The sequence below is a fragment of the Miniopterus natalensis genome, chromosome 11 (assembly GCF_054644295.1).
Source record: "Miniopterus natalensis isolate mMinNat1 chromosome 11, mMinNat1.hap1, whole genome shotgun sequence".
Lineage (NCBI taxonomy): Eukaryota > Metazoa > Chordata > Mammalia > Chiroptera > Miniopteridae > Miniopterus > Miniopterus natalensis.
The window spans coordinates 72,132,595-72,153,827 of record NC_142091.1 but is presented as its reverse complement, the minus strand read 5'-3'; the positions used below and the strand labels follow the sequence as shown (position 1 = coordinate 72,153,827).

The following is a 21,233-nucleotide window of genomic DNA, read 5'->3' as shown; positions in this document are numbered from 1 at the left end:
GGAACCAATAAACCTAGATAAGATGTAATATCTAGTTTAAGAAATTCAATTTATTTCCTGTTGGAAATAACTTCCAACCTGACTGGAAGTACCTTAAAGTTCAGAAACATCTTACCTAAGGCACAGAATATGATGCCAGCACATAGAGGGCACTGAACACAGAGGCCTAAACATCAGAGGCTTAGTAAATGCTTGGTGAAAACCACACTGTAAGAGATTTTTAAATTATTTCAAAAATAGACTCTGAGTAGTAACTAGACATTAGTCCTATTAATGCAGTAGCTAGTAGTTCTCTCCAGTTTAAGTCAAAATGGTGTTCACGATGAAGATGCTCATTCTTTGGTTACACTAGTTGGAGAGCTTCCTTCCTTCCTTTACGGAGTAAAGGTAAATGCCATCCAAGACGAAGAACAAGCAGAACTCCTGTTGCAAATAAACAAGATGAGAAAGTCTAATAGAAAAAAAAAATGGAACATGTAAATAGGAAATTGATCACAAATATTTTAATAACCCAACTTTAAAACACACTACAGTTACTTTTAGGAATGTCTTTTCCTTCTCCAAATAATGTGCAAAATGTATTAAATCAAAATCTCAGAATTTGTTAGGTGTAAGATTGAAATTAAAATTAAAATAAGTTTATTTTAACATATTTTAAAATTCTGACACATCAGACTAGCCTACCATTGGGTCCTTATTAGAAGTGAGTCTTTCTAACAGACCAAAATGTGGCATTCAAGTGGTTAAAACAAGCAGAACTCCTGTTGCAAAAGAAACAAAATGAGAAAATCTAACAAAGAAAAAATGGAATGAGTAAATTTTCTGGAGTAATGTCATTAGTGGAAAACAGGCTAGAGTCCACAAGTAATGATAATAGTGAAAGAAGCCAACCTTAAACATAAGATATATTTATTACAGAGTTTTATGGGCTTACATGAAAACTCTCTCCTCAGTACCTAAATGGATATATCAATTTTCTTATGAGTTTTTGCAAAGCTTCTAATACGATTTTCAAAAACCAAATGTTCTTAACCTGAGGTTTAAGAATGGAGTTCACAGTAGTTCATGAACCCTGTGAAAGTTTATGCAATACTTGATTTATATGCATGCTTTTCTGGGAGTAGAGTTTCTTCATCCATTCATTTATTCCACAACAATTTCATGAATACCTATTATGAGATGACTAGTTTTAGTTGTGAAACAAAAATGGTCAGGTTTCTGCTCTTATTCAAAAATATCCAAGGGCCTCCGCTTTGTTCCAGGTTCCGTTCAGGCATTAGGGACAGAACAGTGAACAAAACAGCAAAAACCTCCGCTCTGATGGGACTTAAATTCTGGTGTGGAAGACAGACAGATAAAATAAACAGGTCAAATACATAGTAAGAGAGATGATGACAAATGGTAAGAAAAATAAAGCTGGGGAGGCCTATAAGGTATTTTTTTCCTTTCCTTTTTCTCTTGTGACATTTAAGTAAGTTGGCCAGCCAAAGGCCTAAAGAAGGTGAGGGAGAGTGAAGAGCTGTGAGGATATGTGGGAGAAGAGCACCCTAGGCAGAGTGAACAGCAAGCAAGACTCTAAGGCAGAGGGTATTTTTGCTGTGAAAAATAGCAAGGAGGTCAGCAGGACTGAAATGGGATGATCGAGGAGGAGGGGCCAGACAACACGGGGCTTCATAAACCCTCTAAGGACTTTGGCATTTACTCTGTGATGGGAAGCCAACGAAACATGTACCCATGAGTGACATGATCCAACTTAAATTTTTTACAGATTTACACCAGCTGCTGTGCAGAGAATAGACTGAAGAGAGGCAAGGGAGAACGTGTGGAGATGTTAGGAGGCAACTGGAATAATCCAGGAGAGCTATACTAGTAGCCTGGCAAGCAGTGCTGGGTGGTAGCAATGGAGACTGAGAAAACTGGCCAGACACTGGATGTACTTTGAAGGTAGAATCAGCAGGATTTGCTGATCATTGTATGAAGGAAAAAAAGACCAGGATGACTCCAAGCTTTTTGATTTGGGCAAAAAAGACCAATGGACATTTACTGAGATGGAGAAGACTGTGAGAGAAACAGATTTAAAAGGAAAGATCAGGAGTTCAGTTTACACATGGTAAGCTTGAGATGCCTATTTGACATGGAGGCTGAAGATAAAAGATTTGGAAGTCATCAATGGTACTTCAAACCACAAGATGGATGTCATAAATAAGACCAATGAAAACAGAAAAAAGTTCTAAGAAGTGAGTCCTAGAGCACTCTGAATTTTAGATGTTGGGAAAATAAATTAATGATGGTTGCACAACAATACTAAAAACCACTTTTAAATGTGCTTTTTATGTTACGTGAATTATGTATCAAAAAAAAAAAACTAGCAAAGGAGACACTGGAGGAGCAGCTAGTTAGAGTGTGTGTGGTATCATGAATGACAAATTGAAAAAGGTATTTCAAAGATTTTATCAAAAGCTGTTGAAAGAACATTTAAGATGAGGGCTGAGAAGTGACCACTGGATTTAACAATGTGGAAAATAACTGGTGAACCTGACGAGAAGTTTCTGTAGAACAGTGGAATAAAAAACACACCTGGCTTAGAAACCATGGGACCAGAAATTAACTCAAAGTTAAAACTGATAACTTAATTCAAGAGGGTGAGTGAACCACTTCTATCACATTTCAAATTTTAAAGAGAAGTGTGTATATTTGAAAGAGAACTGCACTGGGCCCTCAATCTCTTAGTTTTATCCTATCCTCAATTTCACAGCCACCAACCTTTGGTCATATCACTTAATCTCTGAGTCTGATTTCTCATCTGTAAAATGAGGTTTATATCATTACCTGACTACCTCACAAATAACATAATACAAGTCTTTCTACTATTGAAGATAGCCTTTAGAGAGATATGTTTTATTTACTTTCTTATCTCCCACTGCAACTAACAAAGAGCTTAAATGTTTGCTTGAATATTTGTTAAATTAAGCTAATGTATGGGCACAACTTAAACCATAAAGCAATACACAAGTGTAAGATATAAAAATTAAATATCTCTACTTCCTATATAAAATGAAGACAATGTTCACCGTTGAAATGCTTTCCAGTAACAGGACAAAAAGAGCCCTGTATTGGTTTACCCTTCCATATACCCTGAAGGGCAAGCTGCCAGTGAGAAACATGTCAAAAGGCTCACATGTCCTCTTTTGGTTAGGTCATGATGATGTGCATACAGGGAGAAAAAAAAAGTTAATTTTTACAGGGAGAACACAGATTAAGAATATTTCTTTGCAATTTAAAAAGACCACAAGAGTGGGCTACCTGACAGTGGCCCCTCCCAATAATGTAAAATACAAATGCAAATCCTATCCAGTATTTAAAGGGATTCTCTGTGAAACTGCAATATCACAGAGTAACATGTCTTACATAAGTCACAGACATGTAGTAAAAGACTTCAATGATGCAATCACAAGCAATACTGATTATGGTTAAACTTATTTAGCATATACACCTTTTCTAAAACATCTATAACACCCAATGATCCAAAATAATTCTAGAATTAGTAGCTATTATAAACAAGAAAAGGTAAATCAGTTTCCTGAATTGGTTTTAATTATATGAACATAGTATCAACTTGGTAATTTTTATTTAAAAGGTTTTACTATGAATTTTACATATCTGTCACAAGTCGGTACAGTTTAGGCAATTATAAATTCATCATTAACAATTAATTATAAGCTAACTATAAGTTTGAACACAAACTATAAGCTAAGTACACACAATAAATATGCATAGTTAATCAATTCTAGGATTATGGCTAGTCTAAAAAGAAGTGCCTTTCTACAGAATACCTCGACTCAAACAAAACTGGAAACCCTAACTTTCCCTTTTCCTTCAATGACATGTCACCAGTCATGTCACCAGTTCTTTTGCTACCAAACTTCATTTACAAGTTCATGAAATACACAGGATTAAATAGGTGACTCCTGTATCAGGAAGAATATATCATTTCCTCACCACAGAATACAATAAAAGCAATTATATTAGTTTTATTTTGTTTCCAGATCATCTCTAAAATAAAACACTGATGCTCTGGATTTCAATTTTGGGTTAAGTTATGCCTGTTAAATATATATAGACTGGTTTGTTTATCAAAGTGGTTAAATTACTTGTGAATTTGACCCTAAGAGAAAACAGCATTATAAGAAACCTTTTATTCCTAGGGAATAAAAACCATCCAAATCAACAGGTATTTTGCAAACTATATTGACCTGGCCATTCTTGCTGTCTCCTATACTCTTGCTTCACTGATAGGAGTTTAATAATATATCATAACTACACTTATTAAGGTCAGAATGCTGTAAATAATATTTAAGCATATAGATGCCATGCCAAACCATCTACAAAACATCTTGGCTTTCCCTGCCCACAACCACCACTTCTTTAACAGACCAGCTGAGTGAAAGGGGTAGCAGCTTTAAGACATTAATGTGAGGGGTCAAAAGCTGAAAAAAACTCATTTTTAAAAAGAAAAAGGTATTAAGATCTTTATTATGAGAAAGACTATGATTTCTCACTTGTAATTCAATTGCTGTTCTGTATCTACGTGCAAAAGTTTGTAATCCGCAAAGAGATGTATAAAATATTAGATATTGTAATTCAATAAAAATTAGGATTTAAGGGTGCAAGGCAAATTTGTCTAGGGCACATTGCTGAAGCTTAGGTCATACAATTGCACTAGGTCATACAATTAATAAGAGAACTAAAATCTAGATGTCTCTGGGACTCAAGTCTGTGTTTATCACCATATTACAGTGCCACTGATAATTTGATATGACTATAATACACATAATGTTAGTGTTGAACAAGTAGAGTCCTTTTCATTTAAGGGTTAAGATGGAAAATACAAATTATATACCACATTTGATTGACTTGTTAGAACAAAGTGTGAAAATGATGCCATAAAAAAATACACAGAACAACTAAGTTTCATGAGTGAGGAAAGATTTAAAGCATAAATTAAAAAAAAAAAAAATTGTCCAAGCTGTTTTTGCTTTGAGCTAATTTCCTAGGACAGATAGAAGAAAAGCCACTTTATTTTGGCATCATGATTTTCATAGCAATCATACAACTCACCCTGAAAAGAACCCTAAATATGTACATCTCTTTTACCTCAACTTCAAGTTTCTGCCTTGAAATCTTCAGTTTCCTTCAAAGGCAGAAATCTGGGAAGGCAATCCTGGCCCCTGGCCCCTGACTCCCTCCTCCAAGCACACTACATTGCAGGTTGCACTAGCACCTACGGCACCGACCAGAGAGTGCCATCACTCACTCTCTACATTTAGGTAGAAACAAGAATTTCTAAAATCGTTACTCAACAGGTCAGGCAAGACAAAACTATTTCCTAAAGGACACCAAGTCCTTTACTCTTCTTTTACTTTTTCAAAGTCCCTAAAACCAAGAGGAGGTTGGTGAAATAACGTGAAGCTGAAGGTTGACATCAACACACGTAGATTTTTAAACTATCAAGGTAGATTTTTCTCATTACCCTTTTTAAATGAGTTAAACTTTGGAATAACAAAGTCCATCTTATTTTCATGGTGCAGAAGCTTATGACATTTCCTTTGAGAGATGGAGAAAACATTCTGCAATGAAATGATGACTATACATGACATTATCTCTTAAGCTAAACTCTTCACGTAGTGTCTTGACAAATGAGGATCTTACATTGGGCCCACCAAAACCGTATTAATGATTTTTACATTATTAATACACATTTTCAGTGGATAAGAGTTTAAGACAGGGAATCTATCGAGTTTATTTTTTAGGTGAATAAAAAATTTTAAATCAAGAAAAATCAAAAGATATGCACAAAAGGGCCAGTAACGGAAACAGTAAGCAATGACAAGTTATTAGCCAAAACACCAAGTTGCTAAGTTATAGGAAAGCTGCTGTTCACCTGGACCTTTTCCGAGAACACAAAAATTGGGAGGAGAAACGCTGGTGGTTTAAAGAAAACAAGGGTTCTAAATTTGCTGCCTCATTACTGTATCTGGACAGCTAATCTTGACCTTGCAGAAGCTTCCTCTTCTGTTAATACTGAAGTGGTCATAACCACACTGAAAAATCCAACAGGGTACCAAAACTCTTATGCTCAAAAAACACGTAAAGAATATACTTAAAGCTAGGATCAGATATGTTAAGTTCTTTATAATGATCAACACAAGATTCTGGCAAAGGAGACAATGAAGCATTTAAAAATCTCTCAAAATCCTTTAAGGTAACTAAATAGTTATTATCTGTACTCTTCCAAGCTTATGGCCCTTCCTTTGACAAAAATCTTTTTTTTCCTTCGAAGGCTGAGGTCCTTTAAAACCTACCACCTGCTCAGGGTACATTTTTTTCTCCTCGAGAAGGCATCTGCACTGCAGATCTCGGCCGTAGGGGAGCTTGCCAGCCAGCTCCCACCAACAGGCAGGCGCGTATACAATGGAAACTAAAGCGGCCTGCAGTTTCCCTCCTCGTCTTTCACAGAGATGCAAGAAGGGGGTTCCACCAGCCCCTGCTTTGTCTGAATATCTCCCCCTCCCCCTTTTCTGCGGTAAACACACCCTTTTGTTATAATGCGATCAACAGCAGCCCACAGAAAGCATGAAATCAAAATACGATGGCTGGGCCTGACTCTATTTATTATCTTCTAGAATATAAGCGATTGACTGAACGTCCCCACCCCCACGCCGCGCAGGGAAGAGCAGGCGGTGTTGCAGAAGCAGCCACGGATCCATCTTGGACCATCAGCAGCTCCCTCCCAAATCTTCCCTGAGCTATTCTCATCACGCCTCCCTCTACCTCGGAGCCTGAGAAAAATCGGGCATTTGGGGAGTCTAGCTACAGAAAATTAAAGGCAGATAAAAACGGTATAGAACACGGCTTCAATGTTTCCACTAAACTTCCTCGTCCTCCGCATCGGCAACCAAAAAAAAAATTTTTGGACGACTACCATGAATGTCTGATTATGTCAACACCTGTCTGCGAACTTGCAATGCAACCCTTCCACAACCATCCCCTTAAAATCCTATCATTTCTCCGGCGACCAACCTGCCCCAATCCTCTGCACCTCCTCCTCCTCTAAATCGCCCGGTTCCGTGGGCTGCTCCGGGATCTGGTGTTTTTCCCCACCTGGTCTTGGCGTTAACGCCCACTCTCTAGAATATCTCCCCGCCCCCGACCTGTTTTCCTCACACCCCGTTATTTCCACACCACCGGCACGACCTTACGCTCCCCTCCCCCTTAGCCCATTTCCAGACGCCCGTCCCCGGGGGCCGCAGCCTCCAGCGGGGAGGGTGATCTGCCTTCCCCTAGACCCCCACCCCCCACCCCCCCGAGGGCGGGGTTCCCCGACGCGCCTCACCGGCACAGGAGGAGCCGCAGCTCTTCGCCCCTAGGGCGGGGCAGGCACCGGGGCTCCCGGCGCCGCCGGGCGCGGAGGGCTCGGTCCCGGAGGACGACGAGGAGACTGACGGGGACTGAGTGGCCGCCGACAGGTCCGCCATGGCTGCGCAAGGACGAGAGAGGGGTGAAGAGAGATGTGGGGCGGGAGAAAGGGAGGGGAAAGAAAATAATAGGACAAGGGGCTCTTCGAAATCTCTTCGCTCCTCCTGCTCCGAGGACAGACTCCGACGGACTGACTGACTCCGCCGAGCACAGCGAGAGGGCGGGAGTGCGAGTGCGCAGACGCACAAAGGGCCGTGGGGCGGGAGGCGGGGGTGGGCGGTGGCCGCGTCGGGGCGCCCAGCGACGCAGGACGCAGGCGCGGGAACGGTCCCTCCGCGTTCCCCACGCCCCGCCCCTGGGGGGGGAAACAGGCGCAAGGGGCGTGGCCAAGTAACAGGTTCTGTCAGCTGCTGCGGCCGAAGTGGTCGCGGTCTGCGAATTAGTGATCCTTCATAGCGATGAGTATTTTCGGGCCAGCAGATTACGTGTTTTAGACGTCTCTTTTTGCTTTCATTAGATGGAATCTCTTTCCCATCAATTCCAGAGCCGTTGTCTTCTGTCCGATGCGTTCCCATCTGTGAGTCCAATGAAATAAAGTGAAAACCAGGGTGGAGTAGGCCCACTCTGCAAGGCGCTTTATGAATTTTTCTGGATGTGTCATAATATGTTAAGACCATGAGGCAGAGAGGGCATGGACTCCCATTTGGTAAGTGGAGAAAGATGCAGTAGAGAATGAAAAATTATTACTCCAATCACATTGAAATGCAGCTGCAGAACCTGCTTCAAATGCTTATCTCCTTACTGTTCCCAAAGAGGGGTCTGTCGCCTTGGGTCTTAAGGTCGTCCTTTCCCGCAAATAGTGTTATCAGGTAGAGAAGGCAAATTTTGAAGGATAAAAACCTGAGCTACTGAGAAGAGCCAGGAGATAACATCCTGGCTGAAGTTAGGAGGGATGGTAAAACCAGGTACTAAAAATTGAGAATATGGCAGAAAACACACAATTGAATTTTATTCATAGCCTAAAAGGACTCCTTAGCAGAAAATGTATTTGAAACCAGATATCTCACTTATACTAGATTTTGTTCATTGTTTTTGGCTTCACTTCCGGTGGTTTGCAAAATTAAAAGCCTTCTCCCTATATGTGGTCAAAATACTTGAAATGTGCATAATTCTTTTACAAAGGGGAACGTAGACTGGAAGTAATAAAAATCAAGACAGTAGGTTTTGTTATTGCAAAAGCAGAAATTGATGACCAGAAGGGCAATTGCAGAATCAGCAGATCCTGTAAAGATGCTGCCTCATGAAGGGTGAGGTACTCAGCCAGGTGGCCACTGAAAGGAAAAGCAATCTGACCAGAAACACTCTAGAATAGTGGACTACATCTGCCCTTGACAGTTTTTAAGGTCAGGTAAAGCCCAGACAGGAGAAAAATTCCTGGCTATTGCAACACTCTGAAAAAAGGCACAGAAGGATATTTCCCAAAATAACTTTGTGGCAAATATCTTACTTTGGCACTCACAGCATCAGTTGATAATGCAGCAATCTGTCCTTTAGATGGCAAGGGGAAATACAAGCCAATTGGATGACCAAGCCCATTCTGACAAATGGATACATTTTAAAAATTTACTTTAGTAGGTGCTGGATAAGGAAATGGATGATCCCGGTCCTTAACTCTGACAGCAATTGCTAGAATCTGGAGACCTTGGCTGGAAAGGAAACCCATTTCCATGATATGTAGAACCAGAGAAAAAGAAGCTAAAAATCAAGACATTGATCTGGTCTCTTCAGACCCTTGAATTTTTTTATATGAGACCTTTACATTTACATTAGGTCCAATTCTTTTTTTTTTAATATATCTTTATTGATTTCAGAGAGAGGAAAGGAGTGGGAGAGAGAGATAGGAACATCAGTGATGAGAATCATCAATCAGCTGCCTCCTGCACGCCCCCTATTGGGGATCAAGCCTCACACCTGGGCATATGCCCTGACCAGGAAGGGAACTGTGACTTCCTAGTTCATAGAATGATGCTCAACCACTGAGCCACACTGGTCCGGCAGGTCCAATTCTTGAAGCTACCTTTCCCTCCTGATCTTTCTTGCTTTACCAATAAACTTGCCAGTAAGCAAGACTGACTCTTGCTTGGGATGTTATTTGTATATATAATTTATTCCACAGATGTTTACTGATCACCTGCTGTGTGTGTGCTACTAATCTGGGAAATCTGGAGGGCTCCAGAAAATGTTTATCTTGTCTTCAGTAAGCTTACAAGCTAGTTGGGGCTTAGGACATACATAAAATTTAAAACTACAAATTAAATAGCAACCAAAACCAATCCCAAACAACACAAAACTATAATGCTATGATCAGATGACATGTGAATTGTATGAATTTAAGAGGGTAAGGAATCACTATGGAGTTACAGTGGCTGGGGGAGAAGAAGCCGAAAGTCAGGAGTTTGGAGTGGTAAAGAAGTCACTGAAGGCAGGGGGAGAATGGTGTGAAGAAAATACACAGTAAGACCTCCTTCTGAGCAGACCAATCACAAAAACGAACCCCCTCCTCCCAGCCCACCCCAGCCCATGATGTACTTCAGTGCTGGCTTGTCTTTCAGAAGCAGCCCGGATTTGATCCCTTCTTGCCCCTCCCCTCCGCAGCCTGCCTTAGTGCAACACCTGGGTCATCTGTGGCTGCTGGAGGCTCGGAAGTGTGTCTGTGCATAAGGTGTTTGGCTGTGGTTAACCCAGGTTGGCTAGAGCCAAGGGCTTGAACTGGGCAAGAGGGAGATAAAATGGGGAAGATGCATTGGGGCCAGAGTGTGGAGAAGCAGTAATATAGAACTAAAGAACTGAGGCTTTGTCTTAGACTAATGGGGATTCAGTAAAAACTTTCAGGCAAGGAAGGGCCCCTGTGGGATTTTTAAAGGGCTCGCTGTAGTGTAGCCATTTCTCAGGACTTCTGTTGAGCAATTTTTAGTGCTGAGGCACTGAGCTGGGCCTCTTCTTCCTTGGCCCTGTCCTTATGGGACTGGTATTTACACAGTTAATTTTCCACCTCAGCTTCTACACCATCTCATTACCTCATTTTTTTCTTGACTTTTAGGGAAAAAAAGTATTTTAATTAAATATTTTAAATATATTCACTGTCATATATATGTTCATACACAAACACATATATTTTTCAAAAGCATACACAGTATATTGTAAAGTTTCTTCTATACCAACCCCTCTCCACTCACCAGTCTCCCCCTGAACATGCACAGAGGTAACTACTGTTAGGAGCTTTTTGTGGCAAATGCAAAGGTCAATAAAGCAAATCTGTATCTTCATCCACCCTTTTAATACAAATGATAGCATGCTGTACACAGGTATTTTGCTTCCTTTCCTGAAGAGTCAATTCTAGTGTTCTTTCCTAGTGTCTTTCTGAAGCGTTAGACAGCTGTGCTGTTGAATGAAATAATAAGGAAGCAGCTGACAGGTCTTGAGCTTTTACTGTCTTACCATGTTGAGGGCCTGATGTTCAGCTTTATTAACACCCTGTGCGTTGGGGTTGACTATCTTCTTTTTATAAACTAGGACACCAAGCCATTACCTCATTTTTAACATTAGTGAAGTAAGGTACAAATATGTAAATGACACCAAGGGATGCCATTAGTACAGTCTTTTCCTTCTGAGTGCCCATACTGTTGCTTAAACATGGATTTTTCAAGTGTGTGGTAGGAGGAAAGCTGAACTGTGTCCCAGCACAGTCACAGCGAGTGATTATTTACGTAGCTATTTACTCCGCAAGACTATGAGTCTCTGGAAGACAGGAATGTGTCTTATGCATCACTGCAGCATTACTGCCTAGCGCTGTGCCTGGCACGTAACAAATACCCTATTTTTGAAAGCTTTGGAACCTGAGTCACAGTGGACATAATTGCAGAAAACAACTTTGCTATTTTTGTGCTTCATAAATATACTTGAGTAACCTGAATATTTATGACTTTGTTTTGCTTTTCCAGAATGATGATTACCAATTTTTGAGTGCTAACTATGCATCAGTGATAACTGCCAAACACATCTAATTTAACTTATAATTCTATGAGCTGGGTAGTCAAATCATTTGACAGACAATGATGAAACCAGTTCAAAGAAGTTAAGTAACTCACTCAAGTTTGCACAGTTAGTGAGCATCAGAGTCAGAAATCAAAGCCAGGTTAGTTTGACCCAAAGCCAGTGGCCTTAACCATTCAGATGTGTCTACATGTCACCTACTTATGGAAAACCACAAAAGAAGCTCAGCCTTTGGTCATACCACATGACTCAAATCAGAGTGAGCTGGCTGAAGGCAGGCTGTGATCAGTATCACCAATATTTAGCATTTTGAATGTCCACTGTTTTGGTGATCCTGGATAATTGAGAAGGAAATATCAACAATAACAACAAAATATGTTTCTCATTAAAGTCTCCCTGTAATTTGTACTGAGTTGTTCCAAATGCCCAAAACTTCTAAAAGGTATGGGGAAGATTGACATTGCTAATGCTGACCTTGGTAATGTTATGTTGAGATAGATTAACATCAGTATTTGCTGGTCACTTCCTGACAGGATAGATTTCAGTGGATCTGTGTTGGTAGCCCTTAAAATAGAATAGGGTATTTTGTTCAAATGCAAAAGTAGATACTTAATATTAAAGGAACAAAGAAGCAGAGTGAGTGGTGTCAGATGTAACATATACCTTCTTTATTCATCCATTCAGTAAGTATTTGAGTTTTTACTATCTACCTGGCACTGTTGAGGCACTGAGGATATAACACTGAACAAAAACAGACAAAAACTCCTATCTGTTTGGAACTTACATTCTAGTGGGAAGAGATAAACAAAAAGAAAAGGAAAACAAATCAGATGGTAAGGATATCGAGACAGACAGGGAAAGAGAATAGAAAATGCTGGGATGTGTGTGCAATTTTAAATTCTTACACTATGTGCTAGAATTGTGACATCATTGGCCTTTAACCCTTCTCTCTTTCTGAACCTGCCAAATGCTGCCCTAGATTTGTGTCACATCCTGTAGGTCCTGCTTTCTGCACCCAGTGTGAAACCCCAGTAACCACTTGCCCTGCTGTTCATGTCTAGTTTCTTGCTGGTCCCAGTTGGTCTACATCTAATCTTGATTCTTAAATCTAAAGCCTGGAGGAAGATATTCAAATAATCTTGAGAGTTTGGGGAGACTCAGAGGGGGTAGAGGAAAATAAATCAAAAGGAGACCTCTTTAGGTAAGATTAGGAAGAATTATCTTTACCTCTTCACCTTTGACCTAATCACTAGCTGTTCAAAACAGCTTAAGGGCTTAACAGGGCGTAGAAGTAGCTGGAAGAAGGTGTTAAGTAGGTTATATTAGTTCATGTAGAGGCAGAAGGAAAAAAGTAATTTTTCAAATGAATGAGGCAGTGGTGATGCCAAGAGATGGTGGTGGTGGTGTGATGGATGCTTTAGCCTCCCATAAGCTCCACCAGCTACTTAACCCCAAGAAAACTGCCCCTACCTCAATAAATCCAAAATAACAATACAACTTCTTCAGTTGTGGCAACTGACAGTTTCTCAATCATATGTGAAGTGTGATATAAAGCATTTTCGGAGATTCTTGTATTGCTCTACCATACAGTTTAAGAATGTGTTTGCAAAAGCAGCTTCAAAAAAGCCCCTGTAAACCCGAGGTTAACGAAAGATGGCCATGGCTTAGGCTGGACAAAGCCGGCGGAAGCGGTTTCACGGATTACGTTAGCTTTCGAGCGCTGATGGTGCACCTTCAGGCGTGGCCAGGGGCGGGAACATGGAGCGAAGCTGTAACTGCGGTAACGAAGTCCAGGTCTATTCTCCTTGTGAAGTCAAAATCGTTAAATAACCGGCGCGGCTCACGTCACCCGGGGTTGAGGCCTGCCTTCGGTCCTTAGAGCAGAGTGCCACCCACCTATGGCCCCGGCCAGCGTTAAAGGCCAAAACCGTTTTAAACGCGGCCGGTAGGGCTTCGAACATGGGTTCCAAGCCGGTTTTTCCAAAGGCTCGGTGCCGGGCCTGGTGTCAAGACTAGGCTCCCAGCAGGACCCGCAGGCGGGCTCCGGGCCGACCCTCGCCTCCCCGCAAGGCCTGCTGGGAGTTGTAGTTCAGTTGTCGAAGAGCCCCGAGAAGCCCATCCTCCTGCTTCCTCCCCGCCGAGGATGAGTGCGCAGAATCGGGAGAGCAGGCCAGGACCCAGAGAGCTTTAGGACTACAATTCCCAACGGACCGTCGTTTCCCAAGGGCGCAGTCCCAGGTAGGCGGAGGCGCTCTTCCCTCTCCTGCGCATGCACACCTGTAGGGCGGTGGCGGGATTAGGCCGCGTGCGTTTTCCCGCTCCAGCTCCTCCAGGGTTCGCCCCGCCTCGGGCCTCGGGTCCGGCCTCGCCCCCCCCCGCCCTGTGCGCGCTCACTCGCAGCTCCGCGCGCCCCTCCTCCCTAGTTTCTTCCAGAGCCCGGGCCCCGCCCGTTTCCCGCCTCCAGGGCCAAGTTCGTTCCCGCCCAAGCCCTTCCCTCTCTGAGCCCCTGCTGCTTCTGCTGAAGGCGGAGGCTCCATGTTGTCTCCTCAGCGAGCGGTAGCGGCTGCCTCGGGAGGAGCAGGTGAGGCGCCTAATTTCCCCGAGGCCCGCTTTATGGCCGCCCCCCGCTGCCCTTCCTGCTAGACCTCGAAGGAGGCCGCCCGTCCGTGCCGCCGTTCCTCCTTGTCGCGGGGCTGGAACCGCACGCCCCTCGCCGGGGCCCCTCGCCCGCAAATTCGGGGCCGAGGGCTGCTCGCAGCGCCCGGTCGGTCGGGCGCGGGCGGCGCCTTACTCGGCCCCCGGCTGGGAGCGGCCGCCTTCGGGGGTCAGGCCCAGCGCCCGGGGGAGGCCGCTAGTGCTCTTCTGGGCTGTTGCTGCGGGTGTTCCGTCCCCGCGGCCCCTGGGCGGTGTCCAGAGGCGTCAGCCCGCTCTGGGCAGAGCCCGGCGCTTCGCACGCTTGGGGGCCGGGAACCCTGGGCCGGGAGCTCCGGCCTTGTTAACTGGCCGAGGGAGCGAGAAGGCAGATGCTTTATTATTGTTCAGCCTTTAAGAAGACTTTGGGGGACTGCGACGTGTCCTCGAGTTGGACGCTTTATCTTTACCCTGCCGACCTTGAGACACAAGAAGTATTAAGAAAGTCGATTTTCAAACCACACTTTATCTCCATAAAGGAGATTTAAAAATGTGGCATAAGTTATTTTTTAGGAAGTTCTTTTAGTACGTTTGGTACTGCACGTTGTTCCTTTGCTTTCCTGAAGACCAAAAAAAAGAAGTTTTAAATAAAAACCAAATAGAGAGTCACCGTAAATTCACGGGTACGACTTCATTTACCTGGCTTTATTGTTTAATGTGTATGCTGTTGAAATTGCCAGAAGTTTCCCTTGCGAAATCTAAAGGCAAGAGAAGAAAATAACATTGAAGAATCATTTAGTAAATAAATCCTGGTTCTCAAATTTGAATGTGGAGTTGGGTGGAATGTTTCGCGAAAGGGAGTAAAGAACTAACGGACCAAGAACGTGATTTCACATCTTGACTTGCTTTTGGAGAAGGGAAACCTGCGTAGTTTTAATCCGCGGCAAGTATTGGACATTGCAATGTACTGAAATTCTAAAATTAGTACTTTTTTCAACCCCCATAGAAACTAGCTGGTATGTAGTCCAGAAATCCCTGTTGTTGCTGCTTTAACCACTTACAAGTGAAAGACTAGAATGAAACGTTCTCTACATAATGAAGCTTTACACTAGTACAGCACATTGTTTTATTAGCAACGGCTTATCTTATTGAAGTAAACATGAAATTAAGAAAGTTAACCATAGAGGATAAATATGATGAGGTGTACTAGCATACTTTTCCTAGTTTTAACTAAATAGGACTTGTTTAGAGTAGGCTTTTTAAAAAATTGGTATAGCACATGCATTTTTCATTTTTATGATTTCTAAGTCATGGAATAAAGGATATAGTCACTATTTAAAATAAAATAATAGAATTGAAAGAAGTAAGAAATATAAAGTTTATTCTACCTCTCCAGTTCCCCAGTGGTCATTATTAACAGTTTGGCCACATATTTATTTTGGGTGGGTCACATATTTTAAGATTCCTATGAAGTACCTTAGGGAACCCTAGGTTGTATGAACTTGTTTGAAAACTGGTTTAGTATTTACCTATAATGACTAGGTGTGCCTGTTAAAGTTTCTAAGTAAGGCCTTGTGTTTCATATTGAGAAATTGTTCAAATAACACAACTAGATTTTAAAGTTAGTATCAATTTAAAAACATTTTCCCCAAGTTACCTTTGACATTTTAAAGTATATTATCTAAAAAATATCAAGGGGGAAAAGTGAGGGGAAAGCTTTTATTTAAGAGAAAAATCTTTTAGTTGCTATAGCGTTGCAGTTCTCAGCACTGCTGCACATTAGAATAACTTGGGGTTTCTAAAACCTGCTGATGCTTGGTTCCTACCCACAGATTCTGACTTAATTCATTGAGGGGTCAAGCAACAGTTAAAAAAAAAAAATCCAAATCTAATTTGCATACTAATTTATAATCAAATTTCCCAGTAGGTAGTTGCTCAAGTTTAAATTTGTTACTACATAGGAAGTATAATTTGTAATGTCAGTATATATTTGTATTAGAAGTTGATGTTCTTCATTGCAAATTTCTAAAACAGGTGCTTTTTATTGGCATGTATTTTGATTGATAGAACATGTTAGATATATTTCACAGCTAGAGTATTTCATATCAGGAAAGAGGCTTTACTGGTATAGCAGGCAAATAAGCAAAGGATTAACTCTTCTTATGCCTTGAAATGATAAGGAATCTCAGGCAAATAAATATTGCCAATTAAGAAAGCCTCATTAAATTGGAACACAATTAAAACCTTCAGGTAGTGAGAATAATTTTGGTGGTGGTCTTATTTTTAGGGAAAAGTCAAATAAGATGAATATTAAAGTCATTCTCTAGTAAAAAGATCCCCCCCCAGTACATATAGCCTGACATCATTTTTAGATTCAGCTGAGCCTCTGCATTTCTGTATATTCAATACTGCATAGTCATAATTGATCATAAATCACGAAGCACACAAATGGTTTTGTTCAGCATTCTGTGCTCAAGTGCAAAGAGTTTTTACAACAGATGAACTGAGAAAAAGCTTCCTTTAAAATCCTTTAATTAATTAGGATGTAAAATTTCCCCTGATATTCTGTTTAGTTGGGTTTAAGTAGTATTGTCACTGAAACAGCCTTAACAATTTATGTGTATCTACCATCATACTCCGACCTTAAGAGAAAGTAGAGTATATAAAAGTATTTTCTTGCCATCACCAAAAAGGAACCACACCCAGCAGTTCTAGAGTTGGCTGAGCGCTTAGTGTACTTTCTCATAAGATGTTTTCTCTGGCCTGGTGTGTGAATTAGGAGCTGTAAGGACTGTCAGCAAGAACAAGGCATGAAAATGGTATGCTTTTGTTTCTGAGTGTGCTGCTTTTCACTTACAGAGAATGGATTTCAAAAGGAGAGTGGAAAACTCGGTCATAACTTTAGCCTGAGTCATGCACTCTACATGGAAATGTTTCTGACTGTAGTTAATTTGCTTTTCAGATCTCATTGGACAGTAAGGATGAGCACTGAGGCTGGCTCCACCCCAGTGGGTCTGGCTGATTTTGTAGAGAAAATCGAGACACAGAAAATAAAGTGATTTACTCAGGCTGATACTTTCAGTGCTCAACTGGGCCCCAAACTGTGGTCTTTCCTAATTGGGAAGGCCTTTCTTCTATATGTATTGCCTCACTAGAATAACAACCTTTGTCAAAGCAGGGCCTTAAATCATGGAAGGGAGAAGTGATAGGATTTGATGGTATATTGCATATAGGAAAATAGGGAAGATGTGGAGTCTGAACTATGGAGATTCGAGAGAAGTGGGTTAACAGGATTCATTTTGATGATACTAAATGTAGATTTCTAAAATGTTAGTACTGGAAGGGTTGCTAGAGGTTAAATACTGACTCATTTTTCTGTTGAGACAGACTAGACATGCCCAGAATCACAGGTTGTTTGTGGTAGAACTGGAACGGGATCTCGTCTCCTGACTCTTATGCCCATATATTTCTACATATTACTCATGAGAGTGAGGTGATGGTGAAATATCCAGTTGAATCTGTCCCTTAGGTAGTTGTACATTTGGACCTGAATGCAGGTTAGAAATTAATGAAGTGGTATCACCAACATAGGGGGTGTAGTGAAATAAGAATACAGAGCTCATTGAGGGAGTGAATGAGAACTTTGCATAAGCTCAAAGCAGAGCCTTGGTGTATATCATAGGAGGCCGAGAAGAAGTGAAAGATGATAAGGAGGCTGGATGAGAAGTAGGAGTGTGCACTGTCACAGAGTCGGTAGGCTTTATGAAGTTTTAGAAGTGGGGGGCAGTTATGTTTTGTCACAGAGAGAGGATTGAATGAGAATCAGGGCCTTCACATTTGGCAAGAGAGGCCATAAATAAGGAGAGCCTGAGAGGAAAGGCAGGAGGGGCTAAGGAGAATGGCTCCATGGGTGGGCGAAGACATGCCTTCAAGGAATTTGACAATAAAAGAAAGGAGACTGGGAAGGGGAAGGGAAGAAACTGACCTTTGTTTTTAAATCCTCACCTGAGGATATTTTTTCCATTGTTTTTCAGGGAGAGTGGAAGGGAGGGAGAGAGAGAGAAAAACATTGATGTGACAGAGACACATTGACTGGTAGCCTCCCACACTCAACTCGACTGGGGGCCAGGAGTGAACTTGCAACCCCTGTCTGTGCCCTTGACTGGGACTCAAGCCCAGGACCCTTTGGTGCACTAAGCACTGTGCAGCACTGGCCAGGGCAAAACTGATCTTTATTGAGGTGTACTATGGAGTTTAGTGTTCACAACACTAGGAAACTATTATTTTTCCTATGTTAGGTACTGAGGCTGAATGCCTCCTAGTTTCTCTACTCCCCCGGAGTTTGAAGTGTGGGTGGTAAAAGTCATAATTACAATATAATAGTTGTAATGAGTAGAATAAATTTATGTACTAGGTTTTAATGGAAATAGGAACGTGGGTCCACTTTATTGAGTCCCTAAAATGTGTCAGACACTAGGCTTTGAGATGGGTATTAGATTTATAAATGAGCTACAAGTGGTTAGAAATTTATCCATAGTCACATTGTGACTAAGCGGTGGAGTTTGTTTGTTTATTCCACAGGTATTTATTGGATGCCTACTATGTGTGGACACTGTTCCAGGGTCTTGGGGGATATAGCACTGAACAAGATACAAAAATTCTTGCCCTCATGTAGAGGGGAGAAAGGATTCAAGCCCTGTCCTGTCTTGATACCAGAGCCTGTTTTCTTTTTAGTGTACCATGTAAGTGACATAGCCTCTGAGAGGATAGGCTGGGAAGGATCAGGACAAAGGGAGGGTGAAGATGAGTGTTGGAAGGAAGAGCAAGTGTATGTGTGGTCAAGGGGGAAGAAGCACTTCAGGAGGTGAGCACAAATGGTTGAGTAGGTTGTACACTTGAGATTTAGGAATTAGGACAGAACCTGAATCCTAACTTTCTCCCAGTATAAAGACCTATGAAAATAAATGTGCCTGGGAGAATGAGGAGAATAAGAAATTAGAGGAATAGGCAATGGAGGGGTGGTGGTGGTGGTGAAAGGCTTTGACTTAACGGGATGGAGATTTTAGCTTTGAGTTGTCCATAAAATATTTTTGATAGCCTTTATGTAGTTGCTGTCATGATATGTTGAAGATATAATGGAGTTGGGCCCTAAAGGACTTGAGATGACATCATCAAAGAAACACTTGGGAATGGTGACTTGGATGATCAACCTAATAGGCAAGAAAGGTTGGAAGATGGCATAGCCTAAGGGAATGGACCCTAAGATTTGGATTAAAGGATCTAAGGGATTTGGGGAGTCTGAGTTGTGAGGATAAGTCAGCAAAGGACATTTACATGACATCTGGGAAGAGGTGAGTAGAAGTAAAGTTTTTACTTGGATGATCAGTGATACAGTTCCATTCTCCTAGAAAGTGAGATCTAAAGATGGTGTGCTGAAAAGTGAGCAGCTCTCTTTGTTTACATTGGATTTTGGTGTACAGTTCACACCAAAAGAACAAGATCTTTTTTTAATCCGGTATGCTCACTGGACTGTTGTGAAGAGAGCTGCAGGATCATCCAACTAAACATAGCCTGCTTTTCCTTTTCACTGTGCTGTAGGCAGGAAGACGTGAGTAAAGGCTTTATTGCCTTTGTTTTAAAATGGTCCTCAGTGGTCTCCAACTTCTCTTGAAGTGCAACTCATTGTGCACAACTGCATACATTTTTGTCATTAGATTATTCCATCCTGTCTGTAGCCTATGTAACCTTATCTTCCACGCCCGTTGCTCTAACAGCACCACCTGCATCCTTAGGGTTGAAGCCTTCAACTATATTATAGCACGCATTCGTTCTTTTTTACAACTTATTGTTTGTCTGCTTTGTACCAGTACATTCACACTGCTCAGTAAACTTTAATAGTGAAAAAGATGAAATTAAAGAACCAGTATCATGAACTTAATTGTGAAGTCCTAGGGGACTATTGTATGGGTTTCTAGGTTTGGCCATGTTTGATTGAACCTCCAGATAGTGATTTAAACAAGGTAGATTTTAACTCCCACCCCCCCACCCCCCATAATAGTGAGCCAGCGTGGCAGTTCTGTAACATGAAGTCCTAGGTCCTACCTCTCTTGTTGCTCCAATATTCCTAGGGTGTTTCCCTTGTGTACCTGGTCCAGGATGACTCACTCTCACTTTTACATCTGGTCAGCAGGAAAGGGGAAAATGCATGACCTGGAAGTTGCTGTATCATTTCCAGTCAGAATTTATTGACATGATGACACCCTAGCTGCAAGGTTGGGTTGGAAATGTGTTTCTTTTAGGCAGTTAATATGCCCAGGTAAAAATCTATTACTGTAGTAGGAGGGGAAAACAAATATTGGGTGAGCAACCAGCTATATCAGGGACTTCAGTACAGCTTTGAGTGGTTTATTCATAAGGTCTGAATAAATTGTTCTCAATAGTTCTTTTACACGAAAGATTGAAGGTCTTTAAGTGTTGGATTCACCTGCTGTTGTGGCAATGAGAAGAACTTTTAAGGAGATTATTCACAGAAATGTTTCTTATCCACCAATAATGGTAAAGAAAAGTATTAGTATACTTTTATTACAACGATAGCATTACATTTAATATATATTTGTTTTCTAATAGTCTGTAAAAAACTAAAAAGTGGCAAGAACCCTTTTGTTGCTCTCTGATAAAGTTTAAAAAGTGAGCAGCAATTCCATAGCTTAAAGGGTAGACTCTGGCAGTTAAGCTTTGTTGACCATATTTATGATTTTTTTTTTCTTTTTTTGGTTTCAGAAAGAGGAAGGGAGAGGGAGAGAGATAGAAACATCAATGATGGGAGAGTCATTGATCAGCTGCCTCCTGCATGCCCCACTGGGGATCGAGCCCAAAACCTGGGCATGTGCCCTGACTGGGAATTGAACCCTGACCTCCTGGTTCATAGGACGACGCTTAACCACTGAGCCATGAATAAACCATATTTATGATTTTTGACCACATCTGCCTAACCTGTATATGCTTTACTTAATGTTTGTCCTTCAGTTTACTTTAAATTGATTCATTCTTTAAACTTAGCCTCCTTCTAAGCC

General features: G+C 41.5%; 2 protein-coding genes across 4 annotated transcripts in view; one reads left to right on the top strand and one right to left on the bottom strand.

Annotated features, from left to right (window-relative positions):
- RTN3 (reticulon 3) overlaps positions 1-7,609 on the bottom strand; it is a 41,710-nt gene extending 34,101 nt beyond the window's left edge. Inside the window, exon 1 of one of the 2 annotated variants that reach the window (XM_087821938.1) lies at positions 7,394-7,609. In XM_087821938.1, coding sequence (XP_087678064.1) covers positions 7,394-7,535 — 142 coding nt within the window. In that variant the 5' untranslated portion in view covers positions 7,536-7,609. The remainder of the gene's footprint in view (positions 1-7,393) is intronic. The other variant, XM_087821936.1, reaches the window with a different exon arrangement.
- Positions 7,610-13,693: 6,084 nt separating this feature from the next.
- ATL3 (atlastin GTPase 3) overlaps positions 13,694-21,233 on the top strand; it is a 28,581-nt gene continuing 21,041 nt past the window's right edge. Inside the window, exon 1 of one of the 2 annotated variants that reach the window (XM_016216368.2) lies at positions 13,694-13,767. Coding sequence is in view for 1 of the 2 variants with exons in the window: in XM_016216367.2 (XP_016071853.1) it covers positions 14,065-14,110 (46 nt within the window). In the remaining variant the exon portion in view is untranslated. Of the gene's footprint in view, positions 13,768-14,034; positions 14,111-21,233 lie in introns of those variants that run through there. The other variant, XM_016216367.2, reaches the window with a different exon arrangement.